Raw genomic sequence first — 20053 nt, 5'->3', positions numbered from 1 at the left:
TCTCTCTCTCTCTCTCTCTCTCTCTCTCTCTCTCTCTCTCTCTCTCTCCCTCTCTCTCTCTCTCTCTCTCTCTCTCTCAATCTTTACATGTTAGCTCCACTCCAGGCAAAGCTCTAAAAACAGGCAAAGCATCTGTATGTTCCACACAGCGTTTATTTTGTAAGTTTTGTTTTTACTTTTAGTTTTGTTGTTCTTCTGCAAACTTTCTTGTACCGGGATTGGACTGAGATACTTAAAGGAGACACCTGAGGCAGAGCAGATGTGATAAAGGGGCGGCTTAACTCATTAGTCTGGCAGGCATACAGTCGGCAGCAGGCAGGGAGTCAGAGCAAACAAACTAACAAATCCAACAGATAAACAAACAAAGCAAATCCAAACTGGCAAGCCTGTATAAATATAAGTTAGGTTTAGGACAGGAACAGGCAGACAGGAATATAGATGATAATGCTGCGGTATGGCTACAATGCAAAGCATATGATCTGACACGCAGGAAGCGTGAGCTGCACACTGTAAACGACCCTATTTATTCAGGGGAATTAATGAGTGATGGGAGTAGGGGAGAGAAAATAGGAGACGATAAAGACAAACAACACAGCGCAGAAGCTAATATGTTTTTGTTTTGTGACATAAGATCGTCAACAGGTGGGTTATAAATAACTGCATTACAATTACAGTCCGAAGGTGGTGATAATGTATAAAGACAAAATAAGTTTTGCATCTTATCACGTATCTCAACTGCCATAACTATATGTTGACCAATGTTAAGATGACAGAAAAAACAAGATAAAGCAGCAACTACAAGAGCATGACTAATTACTGTATAATAATAAGATGTCAGTCAGTTGGATGTTTGATTGATAAACAAATGCTGGATGTTTATACGATTATCCGTTGCCACTGATGTGTAGTGCTTTCTATTCCACATCTGTTCCCCAAGCAGTCGAAAGGGGGTTTAATCTAACAAAATCATTTTCCCACCGTTTTTCGCACTCGATTCACAATATGCACAGCAAAATTGCCAGCAATCAGCGATGTTCTTACTGCTCAGGAGGGGTTTCTTCACAGCTCTCAGGGAAACCAACCCATAATCTAACAATTGCCTCCTCACTGTGTGAGCTGACAACATTAGATTTTTCCACTCTCTCAGCAAATGAGGGCTACCGGCAGCTCAGTTCACTAACTGCAGTGCTGCAGGAAGTAGCCTTGTTATGCTCACCTCTGGTCAGCCTGAGATGATTTTAGGGATGCCATCTGGAGAATTGGGTTTTCATTTTTAATCTTTTGGGCATTTTGGTGGTACTGAATACTTCCTTTTCAAGAACAGCAACAACAGCCCTTGTTTCTCAGGGAGTGTGCGTCTATGATTCGTCAACATTTACTCATTTTATAAATTGTAGCCTAAATTCATGACTATTGTGTGTTTACAGCACAATATCTCAAACCACCTTCTTGTATATTATCCCATTCAGACCTATTTTTTATTATTTGCAATATCAATATCTGAGATGGACACACTTCAACTTTACTTCAATCCGTACTGTAGGTGCAGCAGAACAATGGTTCCAAGCAAAGCACAATGCACTTGAAGGCATAACTACAGGCCTGCTATTGGTCTATAGATGGTCAAAATCAGTTGCTCCTGTCAAGTTTGCCAGGTAGTCCGAAAATAATACTTAAACACATTGGTGTATTTTTTTTTAAGGCTCTGTGTGGGTCAGGCTGTCCCGGTGTGACACTTTCCTGTCAAACAAAAAGAAGCCGGTGATTTCATGTGTGTACGAGGAGGCAAATGGTGGTTTGTTCTATTAGAAATGACAACTAAAATGGTAGAAAATAAAACGATACAAAACTGGAATGTAATTGAGGCTTGGGATATATATGCTTTATCCGCATTCTTTGTGGTGTAAAGTATTACTCCTCTGGGTTGTGTATTTAACTGCAGGGCATTGGCCTTGTTACTTGAGCTGTGACTCAGATTTGATTGCTGGCCACTGTCTAAGCATTTCCATCTGCATTAATCCTCTCTTTAAGAATAAACAGCCTGGAGACCACCATCACAGAGTTTCACATCATGAAATAAATAAATGAGGGAATCATTTTTCTCAATCTCACAATTGCTGTATTTCTATCCGAGCAAGTTTGATGTACATTTTGTCTTTGACAAAGACATGTATACTTGCTGCAAATGCTTCCGCAAATCTTCCATCCATGACACAGCAATATAGACACAATATACTGTAGTTGTATACGAACCTTTGTGTTCACTAGAGGGCTGAAGCACAATCTCCCAAAGCTCCCTGTGGAACGTAAAGTCATTGGCATCAATTAAGGATAATCTTGTTCAGTGATCGGAGTTTAACGATTGGTCCGGGAGCAGTAAGAACGAAAGGTAAGTCACTGCCAATGAGCAGAGCGTTTACTGAGTGACTTGTGAAACTCTTTTAGCCCCTCTACTGCAATCACCAGGGAAATCCCATCAATACACACATTATGGGTCTTAATTGTATCATTTAAATTCAGCCTGGTCAGGAGGGGAATTGAAATTACAGTGAAAATAAAATTATTAGGTACTTCCCAATTGATTATGCAATAGGACCAGGAAACAAGGCTGGAGTACGAAACTTTTGTCTCCCCCTCTGTCAGTGAGAGTAATAATTACCCTTTGGGAGAGATCATAGTGATGGCTAGGGGCTGGGGCGGACCCTTCAGATAAATATGAAACTCTGCATTGAGAGGATTAAGGTTAAAAAAAAAAAAACGAGCATGGGAAGATTTAGGGGATGCTTGGGGCTGGGGAGATGTAGCAGGCGCGCCAGGAAGCTTTTGTGTGATATTTCACGGTAAAGTTGCCACAAACACCAGAGATCGCAACTCCAGGAAACTATGAAATACAGAGAGCTTTCCCTGGTAGCAATAGGCTGTATCAGCATTGTGTGAACTTGTTAATCCATGTTGATTTATATATGTTTTAGAAATACCAAACAATAAAGTATTTTACAATGTTTTATTGTTGTTTTTTCAAAAAGCTAAATCATTTTGTCTTTTTTTTTTTTTTTTTTTTTCAGGAAGTAGTTTTGTGGTGAGCATGGGCAGCTTCCTGGATGTTTCTAATTGGCTAAACCCAGCCAAGCTAACCCTCTACTATCAGACCAATTCGTCCACACAGTGGGTCCTGGACTACTGCGGCCAGAGGACAACTGAGCCCTGCGAGCAGATTTGCGATCAGGACACAGGTTGGTCCACACAAACATGCATGACCTTGAGTCGACTTGAAATTCTATGCACTGGTTAGAAATGCAACGTAAAGGCATATTTCAGGCCATATTGAGTGTGTTGAGATTAGAAGGAAATACAGCCATTTCAATCTCTTTTATGTTGTGATAATTGCAAGGACGCCAAAACAGAATGTGGAGGGAGGAAGCTGTCCTTCCTTCCTCTTTTGCTACAGGGTTACCTTCATGAATGTTTTTCAGTGTCTCTGATCTGAAAGAAAGTCCCTGGAGGAGCCCAATACAACTGCTTTATGCACATCGAACACATTTTATTTAAAAATGGCAGTAATAAAGTCTTAATATTGACAATCGTTAATAGTAGTGCAGTAGTGCATATCTCAGAGTAAGTAAATAAATTGTTATTAAATCCAGTTTTTTCATTTCATATTTGACTTTTAAAGCCTTTTTATATTACTTCAAGTGAAGTTCTACAGTATGAGAATAACTGCTATATACGTAAAAACTAACTATAAATATCTTACAGTGATATTGCTCCATCTTTAGTTGGTCTCAGTAAACATGAAGAGAATGTATGATGTTTTGTATGATGTATGAGGTTTTAAGTGTCTAAAATACCTTATATATCATATTATATAAACTCATTTTTAACATATAACAAAATAAAGTACACACATTTTGGTAATTGTAAGCTGCTTCATTTTTTTAATTTTAAAATAATGGTCAAAATACAAATCTTACCACAACTTTCTCAATATTATAAACAAACTACTTTGTCAATTGGAGCTTAGTAAGTTGCAGTGAGGAGGCAGCTAACATGGCCTTATATGTCCTGCGTTACATTGATAATTCAATAGAGGACAATCAGGTATTCAACACACACGAGGCAAATTGGTGTAAAAAGGGCACAGAAGACAGCGCCCTAAAACCAATAAAACATTGGGATCCATGTGTGATCAGCTGAGCTGCCAGTCAAGGGAGGCTGTACTTATATATTAACAGTATATAGTAATTGTGGCTGGAGATTGTTTGCTTTTCTTAAACAACGGAGTTAATGTAACATACGTCTACAGATGGAGTCAAAGCTTAGTAAAGCAAGCTAGACAGCAACATTAGAGTGTGTAAGCCCCCAGTGCCTGTTGCCCCATCCAGGAATCTAATCTGCAGCCTCCACTGCAGTATGTGTATATAATCAGCTCGTACAATTTTCTGAAAATATGTTGTGCTGACATTAAAACTATACAAAACAAAAGTCAGACGTCCAGCGTGATGATATTTATCTTGCGCTGAGTGCTGTAGCTCCCTTGTGTGTTTCGAGCCAAACTAGATAAAATCTAAGCTCATTAGAATGGATTACATCTGTAACGTATGTGAAATGTACGTCGCCCTGGTCAAGGGCATGTTGCGGGCTGATGCATTATGTATTCGAGCTCCACACACTTAACTCACTCGGTACACATCAAGATGCCAAATATGGAGTTGGCCCGTATGTGTTTGTGGATTGTGAATGTGTGCGGACATGTGTGTGTATATTCTTCCATCAATCACTGTTTGTTAATGCATTGTGAGATCAGTAATGGTTGTAATTCAATGATGAAGTCATTTACGTATCCAGACCCCAGTACATTTGGCATTCTTACTAAATCAGTACTTCTGTCTCCACCTATTCTTCTTGTTGTATCTGTTCTTTTTAGCAGCATGATTATTTGATCAGTAATTGCCCTCAAGTATGTTGTATCTCCTCAGGGCAGCCACATCCCCTCTACAGCCAAGTTAAAGGTGTTTCGAAAGAGCTTTCTATTCCCATCATTGTCCTGGATCATGCGTTATTGCACCCATACAATAGCACTCAACAATGAGACACACACACACACACACACACACACACACACACACAAAACACCTGAAACAAAGTCTTTCATCCAAGCACATTTATTGCAGTTCCAACAATAGGGCGAACCACTGGTTGGGACATTTCAAAGCACTGCTCTGTCTTCTGAGCATGCTGCCATTCTGGCCACAACAATAGGCAATATCAAAGCGGGTATTTTACTTTTTGACAAGTGACAGAAAAGCACCTGCTCGGGCAAGTCTTGTTAAACATGGAAAACACAAAAGCAGCTGCCATAGGCACACACGCACGTGGACTGGTGGTTTTGAATTGAACTTGCTGGTGGAAAATCACATTGCTTGCTTTGACTACAGGGTTTTGCTGAATTGCTTCAAAGTGATTTGTCCAGTTTCTTTCACTTTGTCAAACGGTCAAATCACAGAAATGTGTGTGCAAGCTTATGTGTATACTGATGCCATAAAGTAATCATTACCTTCTCCTTCTTACTGTACATCCACTGCATTGAGTGTCATCTCTGAACCTGCAAGACATTTGGTTAGGTTAAAGGTTTAACAAAAAACCTCAGCGTTTGGTTTACAAGACCAAACCTCAAATTTGTTGTAATTTGTTGGGAAAATTGTGGCTGCCAAAGTTACACATTAAGTTGTAATACTTTGTTTCTACTCTCCATTTAATCATCAAAGATTCCCACCTTTCATGAGGGAACATTAAATATACACATTTGACTCAATCACATTCATCAGTTTTCTCCAAACATACACAAAGACAATGGCGGTCCTACTTTTAGCAGATATCGTTTCACCAAGTCTTCCTGCTTTAATGTCACGCTGGTTGACTGCCACCGTGACTACTAGTCACAGTATCACTGTGCCTGGGTACTCAATCCTCCCTGCCCTCACCTTCATCCTCTGACTCAACTGCTAGCGTGGAGGTTAGTGGATGAAGTGGACGCTATTGCCTGATTGCAGCAGAGGATCTAGCTGACTACTGTTGGACTTTGACCATGGATCGTCTTTGTAGCAACTGATGATGTAATAACAGCTTGATACTGAGAATGTTATGAGAAGGCCCTGTAAATGGGTTGACAATACAATGCATCCATAAATGTGTAATATATGCAATGTGATGAATCAAGTTAACACGTTATTATGAGTTAATTTCTTGATTAATCGATGCGTCCTATCTCATATAGTTATACGCCCTACTAAGGGGAAATAGCTTGCATCCACAACCTTTCCATCTATCATCATAACTAACCTCATGAACTAGGAACCTCCTTAGCTGCCTTTGTTTTCCTCATTTAAAATGATGTCTCCTTGGCTCCTCCAACCTTACCTAATTGGAATGGAAACTGCTGGACTGGTAACATATAGACCAGCTTTATCCGTCCATTCAAAGCATACAGTATGTGCATGTGCATGTGCACGTGCACACTCCTAGGAGAACACACTTCTGTTAAATCTGACTTTGGTTAGCATTTGTGCCCGGTGCATTTTATAACAAGTGTGTATTTGCAACAAGACAAAAATAACTCCCTGTACCATGGCCCTTGAAGTGTGAAAATGATCCCAATGGCCACAGTGAGAAATTAGAACTCATTATAAGGAAACGCGTATTTTGTAAAATGAGATGTGTTATACAGATACAAGAGTGAAGAGAAAAGATTTGTGTTCTGAAGTAATTGCCACTCCTTTACAATGTGAAAGAAAGAATGAGAACACAACGGTGACGTAATGGTGACACATTGTATTGGCAATCTAGTATTGGTGTTTATCTCCATTTGCAGTGTCAGGTTGTGTGTCCATGTAGAAACCTAGCTGGACTGTAACAAGAAAGGGACTGGGTGAGCACAGTTGGATAATTGTTGTCATCAAATGGCAATTTACAATCCCAGGTGATTAGCTCTAAATTAGGCCACCAACATGGTTTAATTAGTCAACCATAACTTTTGGCAACACTGAAATAGTAATTTATATAAACTAGAATTTAGTTTTGGTCAATTATGATCTGTCTGTGTAATAAGGCAACAATTGTATCTAAAATATAGTTGTATCTTCTTTTTATATTCAACCCATTGATGATTTTTTTCTGTGCATGACCTATCTTTTCGTTGGATCTGATTCAGTTGTGTCAGATGTGGCCCATACATTCAAAATCCACCAAACACATCCAGTGAGCTGCAGCATCACTGCACGGGCTGACTTTCTTTACTTTGTCCTCGGAGCTGTGGGCATTCGGATGTCAGACGAAGCGGTTAAAGGCTCAGCTGCCAGATGTTTTTTCAGAACTACTCTGACACAAAAGCGGTGTTGGATTGCACTGAACCGCCTTTCCAAACACCACACTCTCTTCTTCTTTAGAGTGAGGTGTTTTTTTTACTTCTAAATCACCCCTGCAGCTAAAAGGTTTATCAGAATGGCTCTTGATCGGGCAATAATCTCTGTGTCAGCTCCATCAGTGACAAAGAGATCCTGAACAAGTTTTAGTCATCTAAACACAACAATCTAGCAAGGAAGACATATCATTGCACTTGTGCTAAATTAATGCAATTGGAGCCATTAAATGGATTCCTAAGATATTAGAACATAGAAATATATGAAAACACAGCTTATATACAATAAATAAATCAATGAGCCACCACATCAGCAACTGTTACAAACTCGTAACATAACAGATGGATGGCACTGATGTGGCTCATGTCTCCTTAGAATCCCAACTTAACGCCAGCCAACTGCACATTGTAAATGTAAAAATGAGTGCAGTTGCCATAGCACATTAGCAGCTCAGTGAAGTTCAAATTTAATGACCACACAATCCCAACTCCCCATCTCCTCCTTGTGTGGTGTTTTACTGCTGGCTTTATCTTTTTAAGAGACCGTTTTTTATTAGCCAATTCAGCTCAACTCCTCCTCTTCCCATTGTTTTTCTAGTACACTCACCTTTTGTCTAGTGCCTCTGAACTCTCTAAAGAATTGCTACAGTTTTAAGTTTCTCTTCTCAACCACAACCTCCCTCTTTCTATACGCCTGTGCTTTATCTGAACCAGCTTTCAGAGGCAGAGAAACTGCTGCACGTAACTGATTCTCGCAAGTTGTCTAAAGGTCAGTTAATCCAGCGGAATGTGTAATCAGCCAGACATATCTCTTCCCATTAATTGCTTGATCCGCCCTCAAAGGCATTTGCATAAAGGAAAGAAACACATTCCACTGATTGCTTGCAAGGTGTGTCTCAGAATACACTGTGCTTACGTGCTGGTGCGCCTCATTTGAGGCAAGGTGGAAAAGACTTAGTGATTGTGTCCCTCTGCAGCCTCCAGGCCTTCACACATATATGGCTGTACAATATATACACTATGTTCTTATGTGTAAGCTGCATATGTGAATCAATTATCCAGTGTGATTTATATTTTCTGCCATTTAATACAGTTGCCAGTATTGTTAATTACATGTGTGGACTCGGCTCACTTCTAAATGAGGAGCGTCCAATTCTAAATTGCACAAAGACCAATTTCTCCAATATCTAATTCAGGTCACGAGCGCAATCTGTCACTGTGAATAAACCTGTTGTATTTTGCTAAATTGCATTAGATTACTAATATCCGGATATATAATTTTACATTTTGAAAAGAGATTTGACCATATTATACTATCGCAACGTTACAGGAGCCAAGACGAATAAAGGAGGGGACAGGTTTGCTTTCTGCTTGTGATCAACATTTCAGTTCACTGTGTTTCAAATAAAAAAAAAAAAAGTTACTACTACTAGTAAATACTGGATGAAATAATCCAGGTTATGGTCATTTTACTGCATTCTATATGATGAGACATACTTAGTATTGTTTTATTTTAGTCGGATAAGAAATTAAGTTTCTTGTGGACATTTGAAAACATCCAGTAATATGTCCAAATACAAACAGGTGTTTGGGGCTTCAAGGGGATGCGTTACATGACGGAAACACTGGTAACTGAGGTACTGATACGCTTTTTGTAGTGTGAAATATTTTGGCCCCGTCCTATTAGATGTTTTCTCTCGAACCAAACACAAGCGGAGTATACCAGTTGTCAGCAGAAGGCACAGTCGCTTGTCTCCTGGATGCAGCCTACTCCCATCTCCCCTCTCCAATTAATCACAAGTGCAGTCAGGCATTTTCATCCGCAAATGAGAGTTTGCCGTGTAAATCTTTCCCATTGCATATGTAAGAAAATAAATGGTGGTGCTATTGTTAGCCTAAACACTAACAGACTACTAATGAAATAGCCATTTCTAGCCTCTGGCAGACTGCAAAAGGGGAAAGGAAAGAGAGAGAAACTTTCCTCCTTCCAGCCTCTCCAGCATGTAGCTGGTAACATGCGACCTGACTGCACATGTGCAAGATGGATTTTATTAAGCAGCGCCTCTGGCAGTCAGGAAAAAAAGTACTTTAACTAGGTTAAATGTGTATGCAACGAGTAGCAGTGGGGAAATGGAGGTGTGTGTGTGTGTGCTTATGTGTCTTTGCACCATGAACAGAATACATGTTTGCGTGCCTTGGAGTATGAAATCAAATGAGAATGCCTCCCCAGGAAAAACAACAGCATCAATCGTTTCAGCAAATGCCCCAAAAACGCAATATGTTTACATTCAAGTGACAAAGCCCTCTATCTGCACTACGGATTATGAATATTTTCTCTCGGGAGCAAAGGAGGACGTAGTGTGCCACACAGTCTGCAGAGGGAGGATGTCAGGGTGGAATGGGTGCACTGTAAGATGTGTATTGTCAAATTAACAGTAACTTGTTCTGCAGTTAGTAAAGAAAAAACGAGCCATTGATTGAATGAAACATAGACTAAGTTCCCTAGCCATAATAAATGAACCTCCTTGAGTCTAAAGTAGAAGTCATGAGGAAAATGTTCGGAGCTCTGATGTTAAAACTTACAATCAAATAAAATGTTGCCCGCAGATCAAGGTGAGTCTTTCATTCGGAGATATAGGATGGTTGTTTTCCACAGCCAGTAGGTATCACCGTATTTAGATTTACAGTTATGTTTTCCCAGAATGCATTGCACATCTTTAAGTGACATACTATTCACGACTTAGACAGAACTAAACTTTTTGGAGAACACTACTCATGGCATGGTTAGCGTTTGTCTCCGACTCAGAGGAGATACACTGTTATGTGCAAATATAAAATAGTAGATTTTTGATCAAATCATAAAAATACATTCTCATCATGGGTACAGCTATTATCCTGCGACCTTTACACTCTTTGTTTATCTTTTATTTGAAATGTCTACAGTATTTGAATGTTTACTCGTGTCCATGTTTTAAAGGTGAGCCTTTTAAAGAGCGATTGCTCCCCATTTAGCGAGGGCACAATAAATAGCTGCAAGCAAATAAAAACATGTTTGTTGCGTCTCTGTGACTCTGAGTCCTGGTGGTGCATCAGTCTGTGAGTGAGTCTTAAGCCTATAAACTCGACCAGTAAATTATTAAACACGAGGTGATAAAATGCGAATGGGGTTGCCTGGGTGGCCATTACACATTTTTCCAGTGTTATGCCTCCGTATCCTGTCGGTCAACAGAAAGCAGTCAGTGGCTTTATTTTGGGAACAGTGCTAATAGTTGGTAAATTGACTTAACATTTCACAAATGCATCCATCCACTTAAAAAGGCATTACACATGCAGTGTATTCTGGGTATTCAATTTACCATACACAACACTAAAGCGTTTATATCTTTTATTAAAATCTGATAGAACACATAATGTACGCAAATGACATATCCATTGGTGCGTTTAATGTTATCTGAGTAGTAGTAACTTTAACTCAGTACAGGAATCTGTATACAGGTACAAGATACAAGGTCATATATATATATATATATATACATTAACATTTCAGCTACCCACTAGGCACTGTTGATATCCAATCAAATGATGTATTATGACATGTAACAGCAATGTGTGGTTTTAAACTTAATGTCTATCTGGTGAGTCAGCAGCCAGAGAGATACAAACTGACCCGAGCAGCTCGATTGGCAGCCTCCTGTACCAAAACAAAATAGCTGTGCTGCTGTCTGAGTGTCTGTGCTCGTTCTGCAGTGGGAGCTGTCCAGCCCACTGAGCGGAGCTGAACGGAGATCTCGTATCGAGACACAAAAAAAGCTCAAGGAAAGAAAATAGCTCAGTGAGGATGATGAAGATGTTTGGGGATACTGGGAGCCAACAGAATCCCAGTCACTTTTTGTCAGATTCTAGCCAGCAGAAATAAATAAACAAACGTTTACGACACTGTTTTCCTGTTTGAGTGCTGGCTGGTGGTGGCTTCTGTTGTTAAGCCTTTTCACATGACACAATATATGTAGTCATAATGTTAAAAGCATTCAAATCTAGTAGGTTTTTGACTTAACCAATGAAGCTTATGTCCATAGTATTCTAGGGGAAAAAAATCAACAGCGGCAACATACAAGTTCACCTTGATGGCTCGGTGAGGAAAAATCCAAGAGAATGAATTCAAAATATTCCAGGAAATAGCCCAGCTAATGGTACGGGCATCAATGTAAATCTACTCCAGTTTTGTTCGCCAGAAAAATGTACCTGAAAAATAAGATGGCATGACAAGTGCTTATTTGATATGCCTCTGATGTATGAGCAGGCCAGGGTCACTTACTCTGTAATTTATTCATCTCCTGAGGGTGAATAAATATCCACCACTGTCCCCCGTCTTGTTTTCTTTATTGCAGGAGAATGCAGCTGTCATGAGGGTTATTCTCCCGATCCTGTCCATAAACACCTCTGTGTTCGCAGCGACTGGGGTCGGAATGAAGGGTAAGTCCTGTCTGCTCTACCCACTGATATCTAAGAACTTACTTGTACTTAAATTACCTTACGGCTGGGTTCGCAGTGCCCTACTCCCCGCTGCATTAGCTCACAGTATTAACTTTACATGGAATAAAGGTGAATTGTTAACTGTGATGGATTAGCTATCTGGAGAAAGTTTCAAGTCTCTTTAAGTTGATCTGTAGAGTATTAAACTGAATGCAAACCAAGATAGGAAATCAATCTAATAACTTACTCTAGCTTTCAAAAATGGTCACCAGTAATGTCAACTATAAGAAATTTGCAGTTAATGAGCTAACGTATGTAAATGGTCCTTTAAGGTCTTTGAAGAGATAATCAGAAATACGGATAGGAAGAGGAGAAGCTAGGAGGGATGTGATTTATAATGAAAGAAAACAGCAGGGGAAGCAAGAAATGAATATATCAATGAAGAACAACACAGAAGAAAGAAAGACAAATGGTATAAATCGACATGTTAGGGAAGGAAAAACAAGTCAAATGAGCTTCCTCTCTCACTCTGACCTTGTTTGACAATTAACTGGCTTGCGCAATTATTGATTCATCTAAAAGGTCCTGCATTGTTATTCAACTCCATCAGTCATCGTCTGGATTCAGGCCAGTAGCATATCACATTTTCCATTCACAGTTTTGCAGGAGTAACAGCTGACAGAGGGTATATGAAAACACAAATATGATCAAGCAATGTTAGTTTTGACCTTGTATTTCATTTTCTGAGATATATTGTGTTATATACACAGTGTGGAGTAATTTATTTATGAATGAAAAAAAACATTAAGATTGTCCTTTTTTTACTCAGAGTACATAAACACATTGAAATGTATTATTAATAATTATACAACATGACTTTGAAATATTCATATATTTCTTTCTTTGACTTGGTGTTCCCTCCTTTCTGTCCTCAAGTCCTTGGCCATACGCTAACCTGGAGAAAGGCTATGACCTAGTTACAGGGGAGCAGGCCCCCGAGAGGATCTTCAGGTGAGTCCTTCACTTCCGATGCTTCTCCTGAGTGCATGACTTCTGCTGGCCATCTGTGACTCTGTGGACACTCAATGGGATGATGGTGGTCTTCTTGGCATGCGTGTGTGTGTGCTCATACAGATGAGCAGATACACATAGAGGCAGTTGGATGGACACACAGATACACCTTGTGTCGGGGTGAGGTCATACCCATTGGCTCTTGTGTGGGGAAATAGCCCAAGGTGCAGTCCTGGATGGTCTCCTTTCAAATGCTTTTACTGCCATTTCTGTTCCACTTGTCATTCTTGATGGGGTCATTGTGTATGACATGTTTCAAGAAGTGCAAGACTCAAAGGATCCATTCATTATAACTCTGGTGTTTCTATTCTATTTGTCCCTCTTTAAATAGTCCAGATCAACCTGACCTAGTTCAGTAAGACTAGTTCAGTTATTCATACACAATTCTTGATAATGCTGATGATGAGTAAAATGTGTTGTCTACGTTGTAGATTAAAGGAATAAAAAGCTAAACAACAAAATACAGATGGTATTGTACTGGTGGGATTGTAAACTGAAAACCAGAACTATAACAAAATCGTGTACCGTTGCCCACAGACACATTGCCTTTTTGTCTATAGCTTTCAAAAGTTGATGCCGAATTTCCATACAGTTTTATTCAAGAGTAACTAAACCCCAAACCACTTGTTTTGGCTGAAAACCAATGTCTATGGGTATTTAGAAGTGTTGGATTCAGGTCCAAATCTTGACGTTTTTGTGCAAAATATTTGATTTCAACTTTCCGCAGTCCAGTGCCGGTTAAAAAAGCGACATTATGTTGGAGATGGGACTCCGATGGCACCGACATACACACACACACACACACACACTCACAAAGACAGCAAAGAAATCTACCGCTTTTGTCGAAGCACTGTGCCAGTCCAGAGTTTTTGAGAGGAGAAAGATGAAAGGACAACTGCACACACACACACACACAGAGTATATACTCATATACTTTCAGCCATGTACACACTTATACAGATAGCAGACAAAGTGAGTAAAGATTCAGCAACCGAATGTAAACCCTCACTGGGTTCCTGTTGGAGGGGTTCTATATCAGTGCTGTAGAGGTGGCTAGGATAAAATACTGCATTGCTCTATAGCTTGACAGTGTTAGTCAGTCCTAACAGGGATTGGTCTCACAGATGGGGATCCATTTGGGAAACCAGTGATGCCTCTCACTTTTTTTTACGCTAGGAGCAGTGAGGAAATAAGCATTTTGTGATCTGAAAGATCGGTGGGTGAAAATGTCAGAGATTCAATGCGTTTATTTAAATGTTAATTAACATTTTGAAGCCAAATTTTGCTTTTCATTGTCAGATAGTGAAGGGAGGTCAAAATAAGTGTAATGCATTCAGATTATCTTGTTATACAAAATGTACTGGCAGCTGCATTGTGTACAAGTTAAAGGTTTTTAATCCCGATGTTTGGCAGTCGAGAAAAAAACGATGTTCCAGTAATCAGGTCTCGTACATACAAAGTCATGTTTGACAGGATAGGTGAAAGAAATATTTAACAGTGGATAAACTTACATGATGTAGAAAGGGTGGAAAAAAAATACTGTTTGTGATGTGGGAGTCAAATGACAGGGTTGATTATTTAAATCCAAGCTTTTTGACAAAGTGTGTGTGAAGCCACTCGAGTTTGGTTTCTTAGTGGGAATTTGTTGTAGTGTCGCCCACCTGCTCAGATACATTTATTAATGCACATGATGCAAAGCACAGCCGTGTTCTGTGCCATTTGTAAGGCCTCACCATGTGTCGCTATTCCCCAGTGATAAGTCTTGGCCCCCCAGGGTGTCCTCCCTCCTGAGGATATTTATCTTCACTCGGTGGAAACATCTCTGCGAAGCTAAATTATTTTGAGCAAAGGTCATCAGCACATATGGCACAAAAAGCATTGTGCTGCGGACCACGTTACATTCAAAGAGATGGCAAATCCGTTTCCAACTGTGTTGATGCACCACATGCAAATACAAATTGAATTAGTTGCCACACAGGACTGACGATATAAGCTTGTCATTATACACTAGTATGCTAAACAAGTTCCCTTGAGAGTTAAAGGCTGTGACTTTATTTTCCTGTTGAATGTGGTTCTATTTTTATTACATCGTGTTCTAAAGAGGAATCGTGTAAGCATGTGCAATGACATCTAATTGTGTCCTAGACTGCTCTCACATCAATATAAAACCATTGCTTACCTTATCAGCACATTTGCATTATCCTTAATGCAAGGAATTAATACAAGGATGGCCATATTGCCCACTATATGCATCACCCTTAATTTATGAAATGATACACTATGCCGGTAATTGCAAAATCTCCGTCTCTCTAGCATACCCTCACCACCCTTCATTCCTACAGACATATATTTGCATGCTTATGTATGTACACACTGTACAATGTGTGTGAAAATAACAAAATGGTTATGGTATGACTGTAGTTTGATTGACATTTAGGTATTGTGGTTGTGCCAACACAGATCATTCTACAGTCTGGGCCAAGGGCTGTGGCTGCCAGTCAGCAAGAGCTTCGTGGTGCCACCAGTGGAGCTGTCAATCAACCCCATCGCCAGCTGTAAGACGGACGTGATGGTTACTGAAGATCCGGGAGAGGTCAGGTCAGTCTGATTCAGCTCAGAGCTCCACACTCGAAAGAGAAACCGTGTGGGACAGTTTCTTTGCTGTGTGGTCCAGATAAACCTAAAGTCGCATGATACATACATTTCTTTTTTTCCTTTTTCATTTGTGAATAGCTCAACAAATACAATATAAATAATTTCATTGTTTATGGATTTCTAAGCCTTGGCTCTACAGCTTGAGCGGCACAGCAATACTAACAATAAAGCTCCTTTGTGTTGTGGAGTGTGTAAGTACAAATAATATATGTCTGCACTTCAATTGTGAGCTGTTTCCATGAAACTAGCCTTAGCGTTGAGACTGCTGTTCTGACTTCAGGACAGAAGCTCACTATATATGGCATTCACATATGGCTATATAACAGGCATATGAATATCACACTGCTACTTCATTATCTCTGTTTGCCTGTATAAATGGCTGGAGCCACTATAAAGCAAGTATGCTTCTTCCTGTAGGCAACGTTAATGTGGTTTATTCGTCAATGAAAATGCAGGTTAGAATTAAAGATGAGCATATACATGGGGGAAAAAAAGTTTTAAGCTTTTTACTTATCAAAAAGTAATTTTCTTTATCTTCTTTTAAAAAAATAGCTAAAACACTGTAAGACCTCTGAAATACTAGTCAGAATACCAATCAAGCAGTAAATCAGGTAATTAAACCTTAGAGGTTCTTAGTTTCAGCGGACTAAAGTGACGGGCAAAGCACTGTTACAAAATAACTTAACTTTGGGCTATGTACATAGAGATCCAAAAAAATGAATCCAAACACGAAAGGAGTATCAACAAGGTTATGGAGTTGGCACTCTCACAGTGCAAAAACTAAATATTGGCAACATAAGAGTTGTGATTTTTTCATCCAACCAGCCAGTAGGAGCTGGCATGCATCAGTGCTGCTGAACATCACAACACACGTCAGAGCATCAGCTGCAGATTAAAACTACTCCTCACATCACTGACACAGAAATGAGTCAGCGTGGACTCAGACGGCCTATTAGGGAAATATTGCATTATCTTACAATGGTCATAAAATACATATTATGTGGAATAAACCCAGATTGAGGGTACTTTGGCAGTGCTTACAGCTAACCCATACTGATTGAAATCACACAAAACATAGTTGAGGTTGTTTTTATGAGCCGACAAGGTACCTTGGAAAGTACCTCTTGCATGCAGTGTCAGTGTGCTGTCTGACCCAGCAGTACACAACCATAACAGATGGAATACTACACACGTACATGCTGAAAATGGGACAGCCACGTCACTGAAAAATGTATTCTATCAAAACAAATTTTTGCAGAACACGCTTACTTTACGTGTTTGGTAGATTTGATCAGATCCCCCTCTGTTCGGGTCTGGGAGTTTTTGACACAGAACATTCAGTTTACTAATCTGTAATTCAGAAAGTTTAGTGCTCAGTTATCGTTTGAGTACTGAATTTTTCTGTACTCGTGTTTATCACATAAATTGTTGTTGCAATTCCACTATTCAAACTCTGCACAGGCTTAATTAAATTGCCTTAGGAGCATAGAACTCCCAAGGCAATTGTTCACATCTGCTAATACTGACGTAAATGGGATTGCAGCACGGCTCTAGATTAATTAGTCAAGGTATGTCACTTACTTTGAAAAAGAGTTGTGATCAGTTATTTGGAGCTATAAAAATGAGGACATGTTTTTGAGCAACAACAGTTTAAAGCCACACACCTGCTACATGTTGATGTTGATCTCATCAGATTCAGAATAATTCTGACATATTTCTGACAAAAAGTCTCTCCATTTAGCTACAGGAGGAAAAACAATTATTTCAAAGCAATTATTCCTTTTGTGCATTTTCTTGACTATCACTCAAGTGCCACCGTTATGAATAGACCTCACTGGGTTACATCACAACCGCAGGTGTAAATTGAGCTCTTCAGCAGTGGGCAAGAACTTAGTTTTTGTTTAGCTAGTTCGGCTGTTCATGAGTGGAAGAACGTGCCTTCATTACAGTGGTGAGCATGTCTGCTGTTGTCACCTCCTGAATTACATCAGCAGTCATCTGTATGAGATTTATCTAGAGATTAGTCATTTAGAATGTCTTATTTGGTATTGGCGACTTCAAGTACGATAGCAACATGACACACAGCATAATAAAATGTTACCAAGCCATCTTCCTGTTTATGTGAATTGAACTGCGTAGAGATTCATCTTGAATGACATCACACCAGGAAATAAACACACACTTTGAAGGAAGTAATACACATTGTATAGATGATTAAAAGGCCACTTTAATTGAAATAATGAGTTAATGATCTGCATTTAGTTAATGATAAGTTCCTGTAACATGAGGAGTATCCGTCGTTTTTGTCATGAATAACGCCTGCATTATTCATGACGACTCATTGTTTAAAGCATTTCTATGGAACAAAGTCCTGCGGGACTTCATGGGGTTTCTGGCTTGTACAGCTTCACAACGTGTTTATGCAGGCATTGATGAAATCAACCAGTCATGAGACACATGTTGATTTGGGAAGTGGTGAAAGGTGCTTAATCCTGGATTAATCCTGGCTACATTTCTGCTTGACTTGCTGATAGAACCCGTGGACATTTATTTTGTTGATATAATTAACCTGACCTCACATAAATTATGTTTTTTTTATTACGAAAAGACCTCATTTACGAAAATAAATGTCCCCAGTTTCCGGTAGTTTTATGCAGTCATGCTGGTGAGTTCAGTTTTATTTGCCCAGTGGAGTTAAATGAAATTGTATTTATTTGTGGTGCTCAAAGTATTGAAACATTACTTTTTATTAGTCTCTAGATCCACAGACCTCACTTTTTGTTGTTATCAATAAAAACTATTTTATACCGGAATGATTTTACCTTTTCTAATTTTTTTGACATTTCTCTGCAGCCACTGAATCAAAGCATTCATATTCAGAATGTTTGTTTCTGATGGTCATACAAATTAAGCAGTGTTGCCAACAGAGTCGAGGTCAACCTTCTTCTATGAAGAATGCTGGGTGCTGTGAGGTGTGTCCATCCTTATTGGCTTAACCGGTGCATGCTAATTCCAGTGCCCTGCTCCACAGGGGTGAGTGTGCAGAACATATTAGAGGGTAAGACAAGGGTGAAACAGAACAAAGTTCCTCCCTTGGTAATGTTGGTAATGTCCTCTTGACACACAGTACTAACCTACTTGACTTCAGGGTTACCAAAATTAGCTTGTTCAACTATTTACCTATTAATGAGTAAAATGCTGCCATATGAGCACAACCGATTTTAAACCCTAACCCTTATTCTCATGATATTTACACATTTATGACTTCCCTGACATTTAAAGCTAGACACTGTCGAAGAAGATTCATTCCAGTGATTGACCAAACTATGCTGGAAGTCATATTTAAATAGAGGAAACGTAAAAGGAATACAATTGGTCGTAACAATAAAAGCATAGCTTCTGCTGCAGCATAGTTCAGCACTATGGTTTATTATTGTTTGTATGAACATATATTCTGTATATACCACATTTGGAATCCCGCTTCATTCATTTATCAGTAAATTGACATACATTTGAGTGGTGAATGCAAAGTCATAAAGCCGAACACTCGCACAAATGGCCTGATGTTTGTGAATTAGCCTCCAGTAAATACTTGCCTTGTCAGTGTTTTTTGTTCAAAGTAAACATTTACACACTTTTATAAGGTTTTCATTTAACAGCAGAGCCCTGAGCAGAATGCAAAGCAAAAAAATATGTTGTAGTGTTTTGCTGCGTTCAGTGTTTGGTCTGGTTAACTGATCAATAACTGCGTCAGTGTCGGAATTCAGGCTCAGGCCTTGTCTCTTCCTCGGTTGCTGAGAAACAAGGAGACATTGTACGTGCTGTACCTCCCAGCCGTTATTATAATGCATAACATTCAAGCTCACTTTACACGTGTACCATATATATAGAAAAATCTCAAACATCTATTTTGATTGATATCAATTTCTCTGACTCAGTGCTCCATTTAGCAATTATTGTATTGAAATCTTCTCTAAAATTAGCTTTGCATTCATGCTGCTTATTGTTGAACCAAAGCCAATGTGTTCAAAAACACTTCATGCATGTCACAGTATAAAGAGTTCAGCCACGCTAAACTGTGCTCCAAGACTAGTATTGGTGTCGATGAGGAACTGTTAATAACCCTCAGTAGCAGCTGTCACCCCACGCTGGTGATTAATGACCTCACTCATTGTGACTCACTGATCAAGTGAACCATTAAAATGTGCCACTGTCAATAATACAATCCGACTGCAAGAAGTTGACATCAGGAAAACATTAAGTACATAAATCCTCTTACTCCAAATCTCCATCAAAACATGTTTCACAACTCAAAGTAGTGCTGTGTCAGTTTTTATTTCGTCACTTACGTTTACCTGCTTTTTTCACCAACTGGATTTTTCCTCAGTGATTACAGTGAGCTTAAAGAAAATGCACTCTATTCAATGACAAAAGTGCTTG

The 20053-nt window shown here is 39.3% G+C and overlaps 1 protein-coding gene across 3 annotated transcripts in view; it reads left to right on the top strand.

Moving 5' to 3' along the window:
* astn2 (astrotactin 2) overlaps positions 1-20053 on the top strand; it is a 186627-nt gene that overhangs the window by 70397 nt on the left and 96177 nt on the right. For all 3 annotated transcript variants that reach the window (XM_031859969.1, XM_031859971.1, XM_031859970.1), the window contains 4 exons: positions 3066-3233; positions 11803-11887; positions 12824-12898; positions 15419-15556. In XM_031859969.1, coding sequence (XP_031715829.1) covers positions 3066-3233; positions 11803-11887; positions 12824-12898; positions 15419-15556 — 466 coding nt within the window. The remainder of the gene's footprint in view (positions 1-3065; positions 3234-11802; positions 11888-12823; positions 12899-15418; positions 15557-20053) is intronic.

This window comes from Anarrhichthys ocellatus, unplaced genomic scaffold (assembly GCF_004355925.1).
Source record: "Anarrhichthys ocellatus isolate YVR2014 unplaced genomic scaffold, GSC_Weel_1.0 scaffold23, whole genome shotgun sequence".
NCBI lineage: Eukaryota > Metazoa > Chordata > Actinopteri > Perciformes > Anarhichadidae > Anarrhichthys > Anarrhichthys ocellatus.
Note: the sequence above shows the minus strand (reverse complement) of the source record. Positions and strands in the feature narration are given on the sequence as shown.